This window comes from Elephantulus edwardii, unplaced genomic scaffold, assembly GCF_000299155.1.
Source record: "Elephantulus edwardii isolate Elephantulus edwardi_28Jun2011 unplaced genomic scaffold, EleEdw1.0 scaffold00169, whole genome shotgun sequence".
Classification (NCBI taxonomy): Eukaryota; Metazoa; Chordata; class Mammalia; order Macroscelidea; family Macroscelididae; genus Elephantulus; species Elephantulus edwardii.
Genome location: NW_006399919.1, coordinates 938,688 through 955,775, shown reverse-complemented (window position 1 = coordinate 955,775; position 17,088 = coordinate 938,688). Strand labels below are relative to the sequence as shown.

The 17,088-nt window shown below is 37.4% G+C and overlaps 1 protein-coding gene across 1 annotated transcript; it reads left to right on the top strand.

Annotated features, from left to right (window-relative positions):
- Positions 1 to 5,511: 5,511 nt before the first annotated feature.
- LOC102853648 (small nuclear ribonucleoprotein Sm D1-like) lies at positions 5,512 to 5,877 on the top strand. Its single transcript, XM_006895555.1, has one exon. The coding sequence runs from the start codon at positions 5,512 to 5,514 to the stop codon at positions 5,875 to 5,877; it is 366 nt and encodes a 121-aa protein (XP_006895617.1).
- The last annotated feature ends 11,211 nt before the right edge of the window (positions 5,878 to 17,088 follow it).

The window sequence follows — 17,088 nt, the reverse complement described above, 5'->3', positions numbered from 1 at the left end:
GTTTCTAAGGAAATCACAATAAATAATATAAAAAGTGATGTTCAACATTATTGAAACAGGATGGATTTACTGTGGTGTTTCGATAATAGAATGTTCATTTAAAGATTCATGGGAGAAGTAGCAATTGGATTCAGTTAGTTAGCCATTACTTGTATTGGACATCTTATATTGATTATATTGGCCATCTACTCTACATGAGGTCCTGTTCTAAGTTCTCAGAAATGGCGGTGTTAAGGAAGTAGGGATACTCTAACATAAAAATGATATTTATAAAAATAGGATGCTGCTTAAGAATGTGTGATTGAGCATAAGAAATTGAAGACAGAAATGTAAATATTCATTCTCCTTTGTTTCTTCAGAATAAAACATTGGGTTTTGTTTGGGTTTGTGTTTGTTTTCTCTTGAGTTGGATTTACAGTTTCCTGGTTAAAAATAACATATTCTTTGTGTTTATATGACTGGATATGATAATATTGAATACATTCTATACCATTAAAAATAGATATTCTGAAAGTGGTTTATAGGAAGTCTCCTTTTGTTTGGTGCATGGAGCTCAGACATAAATAAGGCTTTAGATCTGACCTTTAACTATGAGGACGAAGGCTACAGCTCAGGGAGTTGGTATGAGCCTGAGGATCTGATGACTCTTAGTGGTCATACAGATTCTGGGCTGCCTTTCACCAGATTTCTTCATGTGTGCCAATGCCTCCCCCTTTATTTTGTTTATGCTGCAGCTATTTTTCTTATTACATAGAACCAGATTTAAATGATAAAGAAGGAAGAAATTCAAACTACCTTGAAGACACTGGCAAAAAATAAGAGCCCAGGAATCTATGTGATACCAGCTGAAATGTTTCAAATAGCAGATGTAACCCTGGATGTGCTCACCAATCTACGCCAGGAAGTTTGGAGGACAGCTGGCTGGCTAGAAGAGATCCATGTTTGCCTATATTCCCAAAAAAGGTGATCAAACAGAATGTGGAAACATTTGAACAATCTATTTAATATTACATCCTAGCAAAATACTGCTGAAGTAAGTGGCTAGAACAAATATATGGATATGAAACTGCCAGATGTTCCAGTTGCATTTAGAAGAGAATTTGGCACTGGGGATATAATTGCTGATGTCAGATAGATCCTAGCTGAAAGCAAAGAATGCCAGAAGAATGTCTACTCATTCTTTATTGACTATGCAAAGGCATTTGACTATGTGGCTTATAACAAGTTATGGCTAACATAGAGAAGAATGGCAATTCCAGAACACTTAAATGTGCTCATGTAAAAACTAAACCTTGACAAAGAGACTGTTGTGCAAACAGAGCACTGGAACACAGCATGGTTTAAGATTAGGAAAAGTGTACAATGGGGTTCTATGCTTTTACTATACATATCTACCTTGCATGCTTAGCAAGTTATCTGGAGAAACTTGACTCTATGAAGAAGAATGTGGTATCAGGATTGGAGGAAGACTCATCAATAACATTGGCTGTACAGATGACACAAACTTGCTTGCTGAAAGTGAAGAGGACACTTGCTGCAGAAGGTTAAACAATGAAATCTTCAACATGAATTGTATCACAATGTCAAGAAAACAAAATCCTCACCACTGGACTGAAAGGTAACATGATGATGGACAGAGAGAGAACTGAGCTGTCAATGACTTCATCTTGCTTCGATCCACAATCAATCCACTTGGCACCAGCAGTCAGGAGCTTGGGGGCAAATTGCACTGGGAAAGTCTGTAGTCTGGGACCTCTCCAAATTATTGAGGAGTAATGATTTGAGCACTAAGGTAAGCGTGTTTCAGGTTATGATCTGAATTCAGTGGTTTGCTATACATCTGAGATCTGGACAAAAGAAAATCTGACAGAAGAAGAATTGATGCCTTTAACTGGTGTTAGAGAAGAGTGCTCAAGATCTCATGGATTGCCAAAAGAACAAACAGATATGTATTGAAGAAGGTGTGGCCAGAATGCTTCTTGGAAGCAAAGGTGATGAAACTTTCTCTTATGCACTTTGGGAATTCTTTATAGAGGGACTATATATGCATCAGAGATTATGAGGATGGCACAGTGTTCAGAACTGTTGTTCAAAGGGTGGCAATGAGTAGTACTTGACGGCACCTAACAATAAAAACAATATAAATTGGTAAGAACAAAGATTCCTTGGGCTTTAAACAAGATGAAAATTATATTTGGATACATTTGATAAGTCTTCATGAAGCAATTGACATTTAAGTTAGGTCATGAGAGATTATTATGGATGGTAAAATCATGAAGAAAGACATCATATTGTAAAATATCAAATTGACAAGAAAAGATAGATTGTTTTTATTCATACTTTTGTTGTACTGATTTTTTCAATTGCCATTTTAAATACATATAAACAAGACAGTTCTTTGCTCTTCAGCTACTCATAAGCTAGTGGTGAAGAGAGACATCCATCTGTAGCAAGTCAATGTGATAAGTTCTATGATCTGAAAATAACAAGATCTTAAGGAGCTATCTTATGGAACGCTCATGGCCTAGTGGAAAGGAGCTGCACTGCCAACCTGAAGGCAAATCTATCAGCTGTTCCAATCTAGAAATATGAACAATCTCCTCTTGGTGATTTACTGCCTCTGAAAACACCAGCTATGAGCTGGTCCTGACTCACTGGTACATAATGACGATGACAACAGCAACAAGAAGGAGCTGGCATGATATGTAGGGAGTTGTGCTGATAAGTGAAAGACTATAGATCTCTGGAAGTTTGAATCAAATGGCACCTCCTAGGAAGAAAAACAGATAATCTCTTCATGTGCAATTTTATGTCCTCAGAAACCCAATAAAGAGTCAGCAGTCAGTTTGAATTTGAAGACCATGAATTTTTAAGAGACTCTGGTGGCATAGTATGTAGCACATTATGTTGCTAGTAAAAAGTCTACAAACCGTCATTAGTTCAAATTCACCAGCGACTGTACAGGGAAAAGATGGGCAGTCTTTTTCTATTAAGATTTATGGCCTCTGATATCCAATGAAGCGTTCCAATGAGTTGAAATTGACTTGATAAGAGTGAGTTGCTTGGTTGTGGCAAGGATTTATCTAACATACAGTGGGCATGTTATCAGGAGGGACCAGTCCTTAGAGAAGTACATCATGCTTGGGAGGTAGAGGGACAGTTCAAGAGAGGAAGAGCCTGGATGAGATGGATTGATTCAGTGACTGTGGTAATGTGGGTGGGTTTATTAGAGACAATGAGATTGCCTCAAAACAGAGCAGGGTATGAGTCACAAGTGGCTAGAAGGCACAGAACAACAATACAAGGTCAAATGAAAGTCGCTAACCCAGCCAAGTGTAATAGGATCACAGAATTATTATTGGGGTTAATACTTCAAATTGAGCTTGACAGAAAAGAACTTATTTTATTCTTTGAGATTCCTACAATATTGCCCATCATCCATCTACTCATTGATGGTAGACTGATAATCCATCATACCTTTTCCATATTTTATAAGTAGTTTTCTGCTACAGCAGCACTAGCAAACCAAGGTGGTTATCACGTAGTTCATTCTGATTCATGGTGACACCATATGCAACAGTCTGAAATATATAGTGCTTATTAGGAATAACAAGACTTCTGGTGGTCGTAGTCAGTCTATAGTGATTTGAGCGGTTAACCCCAAAATTGCACCTCCCTGGCAGTTCTAATCTACCAGTGGCTCCACAGAAGAAAGATGAGCAATATCTTCTCATGTGATTCATACATTTTTAAAAATCCTTTTTGAGGTTCAGCTGAATATGCTTCAATTCAACAGCAACAAGTTGAGTGGTCAAGTTGACTCAACTTTACATATTCTGGTGGTGATTTTTTTTTAGGGAAGAATGTAAGAATTTTTAAAAATTTCTTTTTACTTTATGTTTTAATTTATTCATTATTGCATCTTTCTCCCCTATTTTTCCCCTCCAAATGTCCCCCTTATTCCAAACTGTTCTTGTACATAAAATGTAGAATCATATATTCCTTTCAAACAGTTCTTCCCCTCCTCTGTCCCAATGCAGTGTTCATGATACAGGTTTTGGTTTTGATCTCTGTAATCTGCACAGCTGCACTCCACTGGGTGGTGAAGAGATTGGGATTGTCAACAGTTTCGGATTGCTTGGCTCTACAATGAACATCCTTGGTACCATCAGCCAGGAAATTAAAAGATGAGTTGCATTGGGAAAGTCTGCTGTCAGAGACCTTTCAAAAGCACTGAAGAGCAACAATGTCAGTCTGGAGACTAAGGTGCACCTTATACAGGCCATGGTCTTTGCAATCACTTGCTATGCATCAGAGAGCTGGATAATGATTAGGGATGATAGAAAGTGAATGGATGACTTTAAGCTATGGTGCTGGAAAAGAGTATTGAATATACTATGGACTGCTAGGAGAACAAACAAGTTCACCCTGGAGAGGGTGAAGCCAGGCTGCTCCTTGGAGGCAAGGATTCGGAAGCTTCTTCTGACATACTTTGAACATGTTGCAAGGTGTGACCAGTCCTTGGAGAGGGACATCTTCCTTGGGAAGGTGGAGGGACAGAGCAGGACAGGTGGATTTTGATAAGGTGGATTGAGTCAGTGATTAGGGTAACGGGGTAGGTGTGTCAGAGACAATAAGAATGACACGGGATAGAGCAGGATTTAGGGCTATTGTTCATAGGGTCACTCTAAGTCACAGGCGACTTGATGGCCCATAACAACAACAACAATTTTTACTTTATAAGATATATTTTTCTTCTTTATTTGTCAGCAAGTAAGAAAAGATGTAGGGTTAACATTCTTTCCAAGTCTTGAAGGGATTTTTTCCCCCCCAAACTTTTATATACTGGCTGTCTGTTTTCTTTTTGAGTATGTGTATCTATGCTTTATTGAAGAAAGGAGATCCATATTTTTTTTCAATGTAGAAAATGACAGTTTTTTAGTCCTTACTGCTGATTATTTTGGGTGGTATGTGATATGGGTTTTAAACCATGATATGTAATTTAATGAATTTATTTATTTATTTTAAAATGTCTTATTTTATTTGGGATAAAAAAAGAGGATAAGGAGAAGTGACTGCTGGAGCAGTGGAGAACTGCTACAATAGAGATCAAGCTTGAGTTTTCAGTGGCCATTTTATGACCATGAAGATAATGTTGATCTTTGTGCACTTTAAGGTACTTACATATGTCTTTAAACAAACACCACTTACAGTCCCGGCCACCACTTGCTTGTTAAATTGCTATGACTTGAATGTTGCAATTTTGTTAGGAACTATTCGATTAGATTTTCAATATCAATAGAATTACCTATAGGAGATAACTTTTAGCTGAGCTTCCATACTAAGAAGTACTCAAATTAAGATTTGGTGGTCCACTTTTGAAAATTATTGTTACTGTGTGCCTCACATTAACTCGTCTGTTTCCGGCCATTCATACTTCTTTATTACTATCGATCTTCTGTCCTCTGATTTCGTGAGTTTCAGAGCAGAAAGGGTGACAGCGCTGCCAGGATGAAACTCGTGAAATTTTTTATGAAGTTGACTCATGAAACTGTAACCATTGAATTAAAGAATGGAACACAGGTCCATGTAACGATTACAGGTGTGGATGTCAGCATGAAAACACGTCTTAAAGCTGGGAAAATGACCCTGAAGAATAGAGAGCCTGTCCAACTGGAGACATTGAGTATTCGAGGAAATAACATTCGGTATTTCATTCTGCCAGACAGCTTACCTTTGGATACCTTACTTGTGGATGTTGAACCTAAGGTGAAATCTAAGAAAAGGGAAGCTGTCGTAGGAAAAGGAAGAGGCCGAGGTCGAGGTCGAGGAAGAGGACGCAGCCATGGCAGAGGAAGAGGGGGGCTTAGGCGATAAAGTCTTTCAAAATTTACTGTTTCAAAGGGTTAAGTTGATTTGGGAATTTTTTTTGTACAGCTTTTTGTTTTGTCAGGTTTTAATAAACATAAATGTGGGACAAAAAAAAGAATTAACTCATAGCTGGCCTTCTTGTAGATTTAAAAAAAAATAATAAATCACAAAGGAGAGATTGTACATCAGAACTGAATATGAGTTCAGGCTGGAAAGAACTTAAAATACTCATTGACCACAATAATCTCCAGCATACCACCAAAAGTGTAGATGGAGCTGGGCCAGGCTGTTTCCTTCAGCTGTATACGTGGTTGCCATGATGAAGTCGACTTAGTGGAAACTAACAACAACCACCCTGGGATAGTTTATAATCTCAGTGTGATGATTTTAATTGTAGATAAAGGTACTTTGATACCCCTTTCCTTGGATTTGAGCGGGTTTGTAACTATTTAACAGAGTACAGCTTTACTTATAAAATGACACTGTACTGCTTAGATGGCCTTTAACTTCTGATGTGTCCACTTAGCTCTGATAACCCAGAGGAGTCATTTAAAAAGTCCGAATGCCCTGCGGGCACCATGGTGGAAAAGCGTTTTGTAGGCTCCCCAGTTAACAGCCCCAGGAGAATTTTGCCTTAGCACCCCCACCATGGAACAAGCTTGAAACAAAACAGCCTGGAGTACCCAAATTGGCCCTCTGTGCAGCTACGTTTCTATGAGGTCATCTCTCCTGATGTTAGGTCAAAAAGAAACATTTCCCAACTGAGCCATGCCCAAATGCTTGGCCCACAAAATTGCTATATGTAATTAAATAGCTACTATTTTAGTTCACTATGTTTTGCAATTTTAAGAGGGACCAGTCCAAGTAGAAAGGCACTATGCTTGGTAAAATAGAGGGTCATTGAAGAAGCAGAAGATCTTCAACAAGATGGATTAACACAGTGGCTACAACAATGGGCTCAAGCACAGCAGTGGTTGTGAAGATGTCACAGGACTGGGTAGGTTTGGGTTCTGTTGTGAGTAAGATTGCTATGAGTTGGAACCCAGTGCACCTAGACAAATGTATACAGTAATAGATGGCAAACACTGACATGTCTCTTCTCCCCAAATATGTCATTTGAGTAAACCAGAGAGCTCTGGTGGCCTAGTGGTAAGAAACTGCACTGCAATTTCAGAGGCACACAGTTCAAATCCACCAGCTTCTCTGCAAGAGAACGATCTCCTCCCATGCAATTAACAGCCTCTGAGAATATGCTAGAAGTTCAGCTACAGGTTAGCTTAGACTCATTGGTACTCAACAACAACAAAACAACAAAAGTATAAATCTTATGTATGACCTCCATTTATATTCTTGAGAGTTCAATATGGCTTCTAGGCTTAAAATAAAAGCAAAATAAAAAGAAAAAATAAATCCTATCTGGACATCTTTATCTTCTTTAGAAAGGCAGACCAATTTACCACGTATTCACCACAGGTGTACACAGAATCACTATATGAATAAAAAAAAAGGAAGTACCTTACCAAACAAGAGCTAATGGTATTGAAAGAAGCTCAAGCAGTATTGAAAGCATTGGCAAAATATAAGCCCTAGAAATCAATGGACTACCAACTGACATAATTCAACTGACTGAGGAAGCATTGAATGACATCACTAGTTTATGCTAGGAAATTTGAAAGGTAGTTGCCTGGTAAAATGAATGGAAGAGATCCATATTTGTTCCCCTTCCCAAAAAGAAGATCCAACATAATGTGGAAATTATTGAAAAATATCATTAATATCACATGCAAGAAAAGTATTACTGAAGACCATTTTTAATTGGCTGGAACAATACTTTAAAATGGAAATGCCAAAAGTTCAAAGAGAATTTAGAAGAGGACATGGCAGTAGGGATATAATTGCTAATGTCCTATGGATCCTGATGAAGAGAGATAATACTGGAAGAATGTCTTTTTGTGTATTATTGACTATGCAAAGGCATTTGACTTTGTGGGTCATAATGAATTATGGCTAATATTGAGAAAAATGGCAATCCCAGAACAATTTATGTTTTAAAAACAACTAGGGCCACGTGGTGACAACCGTATTTGACTTTTACCAACTTCACAAGCATCAATGACACGAAACCAATTCCCGAGAGATCAGACATGTCCCCCACACTCCTACACCTCTTTCTACTCCAATATTTCTGCTTTACGGGGTCCAAATATGATGCACTAGCTCACAGGCCACACAGATCCATTTTAGGAAAGTATAAAAGGCTATAATTCAGATTAATAGCAGAATACAATCAGTCAGGATAGCTTCCAAAACATTTAATGCCTGGAATGACTGTAGGCCAAACTTTCAAAGCTCTCAGTTCTGCCAGTTACCGTTCTCCCCTCATCCTTCCCTCCCAGGTCCTCCAATAAACTTGGTAAAGAGGCTCTTCCTCTGGTTAAATGGGGTAGCAATACCAAGGTCTGCTTCATCCCACTTCAGGTCTCTGGTTCTGTGCTGCTATGGCTGCAGATCCTGTGGGCTCTGGTCTGATGGGCTCAAGAATCTCTGGTCTCAAAGGATGCACTGCATTATTTAGCTGCTTCTTTCTGGAGGCCAGATTCTCGTGTTCTGCATCAGAATCTGCTTAACTTGACTATGAGACAAGACATTCTCCTTATGGATAGGGTATGCCCTATTTGCATATTCCCACCTATCCACGTGGCAAAGTCAGATAATGGCTAGGGAAGCCATTTTGGACAACGAACCCTTAACACTACAATACTCATACCAATACCTAAACCACGAAGTAGCAAGGGAATACTGTATGGCTAAAATCAGGGAAGGTGTGTATCAGGGTTGTATCCTTTCTCCATACCTATTTGATCTGTATGTTGAACTAATAATTTGAGAGGTGAGATTCGGTGTTGAAAAGTGTGGGATCAAGATCAGAGGAAGACGCATCAACAACCTTTATTGTTCAGTTGATACAACCTTGTTTGCTGAAAGTGAGGAGAGGAAGCACTTGCTGAAGAAGATGAAAGACAATAGCCTTGAGTATGAATTACATCTCAGCAATAAGAAGACACAAACATTCACTATTAGACTAATAATAAATAAAATGATATGTGGAGGAAAGATTGAACTTGTGAATGATTTAATCTTACTTGGATTTACAACCAACATCCTTTATACCAGTAGTCAAGAGATTAGGTGACATGTTGCATTGGGAGAGTCTGTTGTCAGAGACTTTGCAAATTACAGAAGAGCAATGGTGTGAATTTGAAGACTTGAGTGCACCTTATTCAGAGTATGGTCTTTTCAGTCACTTACTATGCATCTGTAAGATGACAGAAGAGTTGATTTTTTTGAGCTGTAGTGTTTGAGAAGAGTGCTGAACATCCAGTGGACTGCCAACAGAATGAACAGATATATCTTAGGGTGAGTCCAGAATGCTTCTTGGAGGTGAGGATGACAAAACTTCATCTCACTTACATTGGGCATGTTGCTTGCTAGGAGAGGCTATTCCTTGGAGAGGTACAATATCCTTGGAAAGGTAGAGAGGGTCAGTGAAAGAGAGGCAGACCCTCCATGAGATGAACTGACACAGTAATTGCAGCATCAATGGACTCAAGTATATCAGAGACGATGAGGATGGCACAGGGTTCAGATCTGTTATTCATAGGATTGCTATGCATCGTATTCAACTCAATGGCACCTAACAACTACAAGAACAATTTACCATCTGTGAAACATTAGTTTTTGCTTTTGCTTTGTAACTTCATTATATCTAATATCACCCTGCTAAAATGACACAAATCCGTAAGTGATCATTTTGTATTAAGATATTCTTATTAATAAGCAGAGACCCTATATATTCACTGTGTAACTGCAGAAATAAATTCCCTTAAATGAGATTACAGGAAAACATAAATAAATAAAGATAGGAAATGAAAAGGCATGGAACCCTAACCAGTTATTAGTACCCATTTACATTCTTTTTTAAAAAAATATATTATTTCCTGGGACTGTTTCAATCAATTTTGATAGAATTAAGCATCATGAAACAAAGAAAAGGTGATCAAAACGGATACTGGAACAGGGGATAAAGGAAACCTTATTTCAAGGAATTTGATTCTGAAAATCAAGTTAAGTAAAATGGAAAATCTAATTAAGTGGAAGTTACTGTGGCTTTCCCTGGCTACCCTTGTCAATATCAGCACAACAGTTCGACAGTCGCCCAGTGTCTGCTAGGATGAGCATGTGGTTACAACTGCAATTCCGAGTAACTCTGCCATATTTATGTTTATGTAGATTAAATCAGTTTGATAATTTCATAAGATGCATACTGAGCAAAGTGATTGGCACACTAATTGATTTACCATTGCATTTTAAGGCCATGGATTTGAGAAATCAGAATGTGCTGCAACATTTAAGTTTGTCTCTTCACAATGAGAGCGTTTTGTGAAAAGGAGGTTTACTTGAATGCTAATCAAAGGATGTCTGTGAACTTCCTCTGGAAGCAATTTTCTCCTCAGCTTTAATAAAAGCGAGTACAGTGAAACTTTACAGCTGTGGCACATTTTCATTAATATGACTTCCTTGCATTGCCATATTTGACTAAACTGTTTGGGTGATTGTATAATTAGTACATTTTTCTTCCTTAATAATCATGGCTACTTTAATTAAGCAATGAACGGGGGAAATATAAAATACATTATAAAATACATTATAAAACACAGCTTGCAGTTATGATTTTGAAGATTTAGCTCACCTATAAGACTTCTTGAGGTTTGTTGTTTTTTATGTGTGTTAATTAGCAGCTAGTGTTGTATGTTTAGCTGAAAAGTTCTCAAAATAAACATATGTTTTGAATCCTATGCCCATTACGTATTTAAAAGGGCAAATTCCTGAGATATTTTAGTAATTTGATCAAAAAATACTAGAATTTTGGGAGCTTTCAAGGTGATATTAAATGCACTTTAAACATTAAAATTAAAACAGTACTTATTTTCCTTTCCTTGTGAAAAATCATGCTGAATACCAAGCAAAAATAACAAAAGCATTATATAGTTGTTTTTGTTACATGCTTTCAAGTCAGAAATGACTCATTGCTGACTCTCTAGGAGTTTTTCAGAGAAAGTCTCCCTGTGCAATTTATAACTTCAGAGAACCCACTGAAGGGTCAGCAATGAGTTAATTACAGCTTGGTGGCACAGAAAAACAACAAATATATATAGAGAGAGATGCACGTATGCAGGAGACAGTACTGTTTTCTCAACATTTTCATTATACTAGAATCAAGATTCTTCTTAATAATTTTACTGAAGGTTTAAAAGAGATTCATTCATTCATGTATACTTTGTTCCTGTCCCCCGCTCCCCAATTTTCCCTTGTGATACTTGTCCTGTTACAGGTTATTAACTATTATATGCATAGTTTCTACTTGTCTGTCCCTTTCAAATTATCCTTAAATTCAATGGACTTATATCCTTCCTTTAATTTACTTACTTAAGGTACAATTTAAACCTCATTCATTGTGTCAAAGACTTAAATAAGTCTCATTTCCTCTTTTCTCTGGCCTGGTTAGCTCTTATTTAGAATATAGAAATTTATAAATTGCAATTAAAAGGATGGCAATAAAGATAAAGAGGAATTGTGAAACTGAGTCTATTCAGAACTGGAAATATTTGCTTCATAAAAGCAAATGTTGAATTTCTTTTCATGAGATATATTTTTCTTTCTTTTTTAAAAAATCCTGGTAAAATTGTTTTTAATAACAATTAACAGTATGTAAAGGATTATGTATTTCATCTCTGTGTTTCACTGAAACTGGTATTTCTTTAACTTTCATTCATTGTTTGGGATCTGTTTTGTAGAATGATAAGTAATTATTTTTCTTGTTATTTTCCAATGAGTCACCTGCAACTCATAGAGACCTGATGTGCAACAGGCCTAAACCCTGCTCTATCCTGTGCCAATCTTACTGTCGCTGACACACCTTCACACATTAGCCCAGTCACTGAATCAATCCATCTCATCGAGGGTCTTCCTCTCTTGTGCTGTTTATTTACCCTTCCAAGCACAACATCACTCTTCAAGGACTGGTCCCTCCTTGCAAATGTCTACAGTATATCAGACAAAGCTACTGAATCCCTGCCTCCAAGGAGGAGGCTGATCTTACCCTCTCTAGAATGAACCTGTTTGTTTTCCTAGGAGTCCATGGTACATTAAATACTCTTTTCCAGTGCCACAGTCCAAAGGCATCAATTCTCCTTCCATCATTCCTAGCCATTCTCCAGCTAAGGAGCATACTGATAGCCCTTACTGCAAAATAGATTTGCTTTTATCTTTGTTAGTTCAATCTTACTTTCCAACACCATAGTTCAAAGGTCTTCCTTATTCATTGCCCAAAGGAAGTAATTGAGAATACTATGGCTTGGAGCTGGTGCATCTTGGTTTTTAAGCTAATATCATTGCTTTTAAGCATTTTGAAGAGGTCTTTAACAACAAATTTTTCCAATACATAGCATCTTTTGATTTATTGACTCTTGCTACCATGGGTATCACTGGAGATCCAAGTCAAATGAAATGACTGACAACTCCATCGATTGTGATTTTAGTTGTCTATTTGTCCAGTGGTGAAGATTTTTATTTTCTTGATGTTGAGATGCAATTCATATTGAAGATTATAGTCTTTTTGATCTTTATCAGTAAGTGCTTCAATTCATCTTCACTTTCTGTAAGCAAGGTTGTCTCATCTCTATAATACAGGTTAGTGATGAGTCTTTCTCCAATCCTGATGCTGCATTCTTCTTCATTTAGTCCAACTTCTCAAGTGATTTTTGTCAGCACACAGATTGAATAGATAGGGAGAAAGAATACAACCCTGACTCACATTTTTCCTGTTTTAAAACCAAGAAGTACTTTTTCTCTGTTGAGATGATCACTCCTTGGTCTAAATACAGTTCTTATATGAGCATGTAAAAAGTGCAAAGGCCCCATGGGAATGGCCTATACCAACTTCACAAGGGGATACTATCCCTGTCAATAGCTTGAACAACACAAAACCAATTTCTTTGAGGTCAGACATATTCATCATGTTTTCATTGCTCTTTCCACTCATCTCAACACCAATCTTACTACTTTACCAGGTCCAAAATTTGATGGAAAGCCTCACAGACCATGCAGAACCATGCATATTGGAGAAGTCAAAAGTGTGTAATCCAGATTCGTAGCAAAATACAGTAAGGGCAGCTTCAGAAATTGTAGACACCTCACTTCTGCCTTGAACCTCATGGCTTTAGGCCAGTGTTACAAAATTCTTAGTCATGCTAATATTGGCTATCACCAGGTTGTCCAAGAAACTTGGGCAAAGCCTCATAGTTTAGCTCTGACTCTGTCCATGGGGCGCAGCAGTCCCAAGGTCCCTCTGTCTTATACTGGGTCTCTGTTTCTCCACTGTGGCTGCTCTGGCTGTTCCCCTGGTCCTGAAAGATGAATTGCATTCTCTTGCTTATTCTTCTTTGCTGGCAGTGGAATGTTCTTCTTTCTGCTGCTGTATCTGCTCAATTTAATAATGAGACTAGCCAATCCCCTGTGGATAGGTTAACACGCTTTACACACAAATTTCTGCCTATCGACATGGTGAACTTAGGCAATTGCTAGGAAAATAATTTTGAATAAACCCTTAACTCCACAGAGCTCTGTTACACGTTCTGCGATTCCTATTTCTCTCAATGCTATCCAAAATTTGTTATGATACACACAGTCAAATGCTTTTGCAGAGTCAACTAAAATCTTTCTAATAATCTCTACTTTCAGTTAAGATCCATCTGATATGAGCAGCGATATTCTTCATCCCATGGTCCATTATAAATCCAGTTTGAATTTCTGACAGTTGTCTGTTGAGGTACCATTCCTGTCATTTTAAATACTCTTCAGCAAGATTTGGGTTTCGAGTGCAACCAACAGAGTTGATCCTAACAGTTTTGTTGTTGTCTCCTTGAATTTTGTGCCCCAGTGCCCTGTTTGCATCATCAAGTTCTTTTCAAAATTGGCTCTTTGAATTTTAGTACCTGTAAGGCCCTGGTAAGTAAAGCATAATATTTTTTTTAAAAATTTAACTTAACAAATAACTCTTTCAAAAGACAATTCTTAGCTATAGAATCTGATAGAGAATTACAAACTATAAAAACTTTTTTCTACTAAATATATTTACTTTTCTAAATCATTATTCTATAAATGTCATGCTCCAGTATGAAAGCTTCACTTTGAAATAAAAGAGTAAGCTTAAAAGTTACCAAAACTTTTCTACGAAGATGGCACCAAAAACAAAGAAGGAAGCCCCTGTCCCTCCCAAAATGGAAGCCAAAGCAAAGGCATTAAAGGCCAAAAAGACAGTCCTGAAGGGCGTCCACAGCCAAAAAAACAGAAAAGAAGATGCACACATCACCCACCTTTCAGCAGCCTAAGACACTGAGACTCTGAAGGCAGCCCAGATACCCCCGGAAGAGCACCCCCAGGAGAAACAAGCTTGACCACTTTGCTATCATCACACTTCCCCTGACCACTGAGTCAGCTATGAAGAAGATAGAAGATAGCAACACACTTGTGTTCATTGTGGATGTCAAGGCCAACAAGCACCAAATTAAACAAGCTGTAAAGAAGCTCTATGACACTGATGTGGCTAAGGTCAACATTTTGATTAGGCCTGATGGAGAGAAGAAGGCCTATGTTCAAATTGCTCCTGACTATGATGCTTTCTTTGGATGTCACCAATAAAATTGGGATCATCTAAACTGAGTCCAGCTGGCTAATTCTAAATATAAATTTTTCTCACCCCCTCCAAAAAAAAGTTACCAAAATCTATATGTGAAAAAAAGAAAACATGAGAATGAAAATAGTCTATTGATGAGAGGAAAGAAAAGTAATGAAGAACATTAGCAAATAGGAGATTTTGTTTTTTATTTATAAATTGGGAGGTCAAGATTTCTGAAATTGGGTTAATTTCTGAAACTGATGCTAATTGCTTGAAGAAGATGATTCAATGATAATCACTCCCCCCCAAAAAAAGACTTGGTTTAGACCAAAAGTGAAGGTGAGGAAAGGTAAATCATAGAGATTATCTTCTGAGTTCCCTATATCTGTAGTGAAGCAAGCACCTACTTAACCAATTTTGTGAAACTGTTCTGATTATCTAATCCCTTAGACTAAATTTCTCATTCATAAACTGAATAATAATCCCACAATACTTTGAAGTGATAAAAAAGTGAATAGGAAAAATAAACTCAAGACATTTATATAACAGACTTGTTCTTGTTGCTGGTTATAAAATCAATGTTGTCTTGATAGGTGCCATATTTAGATTACTGCTGCTTGACTGCATGGCTTTGACTATTGAATCAATACATTTTGCTGAAGGATTTTCTTGATTTTCCCACAGCTCTACTTTCCAAAATATGTTTACCTTTTCTGGTTATAGGTCTTTAAATAAAAATTCAAAATAGTAATTGATATTAAATTTCAAGTGTTGGAAATGAAAGGGTGTGCAAAGTAGACACCCCAAAATTCCATCTTTAGGTCATTCATGTTCATATATCTATTTTTTTCAGAAAAGAAAAATAGTAGGTAAATGTCTTAATTACATATTTTATCAGTTGACATTTAAAACAATGGGGGGAAATCAAAGGAAAGAGACAGGAAAAGGGTGGAAAGGGAATGTAATTATCAGAAAAGACACCAGTGATAAGATGATATTTGAAATAAGACTGGAAGGATTGACACATTGTCATCTATGTTTGGAAGAAAAAACTTCAAAATATAATTGCAGGCTCAAGTCCCAAGGAGGCAGACAGGGAGGACACCAGGAGATCACTGATGAAGGAGAAAACCTCAGAGGAGAGGAGAGAGATGAAGAAAAGCTTTCAGACCAGTATAAACATCGTGGTTTTTAATCTCAGTAACTTGGGAAGACAAATGAGCAGCTTGGTGTAATGAATTTATTTTAATAAATTGTTGTGTTCAGATTAGACTGTAAGTCTGTGGGCAGAAACAGAAGTAACAAGATCAGGCAAGAAGATATTGCAGTAATCTAGGAATTGATTAGGTGGAAATGACAAAAAGCAGAAATAGTGACAAGTAGTAAGATTTTGGCTTTCATTGACAGAGAACCAGAATTTTCTGGCAGATAGATTATGAAAAACAGAAGAAAAAAATAGAAACAAAGATTACAACAACTTTTGCTCTTTTTTTGTTGTTATTGTTGACCCTACATTTTACTGAGTATGACATCTTTCTATGGGAACATGTCCAAAATCTGTGACTTGCCATTCTGGCTTCTGGCTGCACGTCTTTCAAGATAGACTTGGGTTGAGGGTTTTGTTTTTCTTTTTTCTTCGCCCCCTCTCTCCCTTCCTTGCTTGGAGTTGAGGAGTTTTTTTGTTTGTTTAGCCATATTAAATATTCTTCTCTAACTTCATAATTCAAAGAAAGGTGTTCCTCTTTGATCTTTCTATTCACTGTCCTGTTTTGGCCAATTTGAATTTAAAGTACTGTGTGCAACTAGGAAGGCAAGAGAAACACTGTCTTGTACTTTCAGGGAATTGGACCTAATAAGCCTCAGGTGTATGCCAAGCACCGGTACAGAAGATCCCCCTAAGCTTTTCTTCATGCCAATACCCTTATCCAAGACTCATTTTGACGCACCACCACAGGGTTAAGCTTGGGTCTGAATGTGTGTCATGTGCTATAATATTTGTAGATCTTCATGATTTGTTGTTAGAGGTATAACACCTGTCTGTCAGTTAATTTACTGGAGAATGATTTACATGTCGTTAATTACTTTATCTTAAAGTGTATATAGGCTGGTATGTTTATTATTTGATCCTATTAGTAAGGCACTTGTCTGTCAGTGTGCTGAAGCTTGTGGGATGCTGTCCTGGTGGAAGATGTGCCACTGATGTCGGTCACCTTTGGTGAACACGGTGCAAAAAGCTAGATTAAGTCAGACTAGGAAGAAGGATTTTTTTTTCCACTTCCAAACCAATGGACCTTTGAAAATACTATGAACAATGGAGGAATGGATCTTGGTATGGTATTAGAGGTAAATCCCAGAGGTGAAGTCACTACAAAATGAGTCATGGCTTCAAAGAGCCATTGATAATTAGAACTTTGAATGTTCAAAGTGTAAAACGAAAGCTGGAAGTTGCAAAAAAAATATAACTCATGAAGACTGGCATT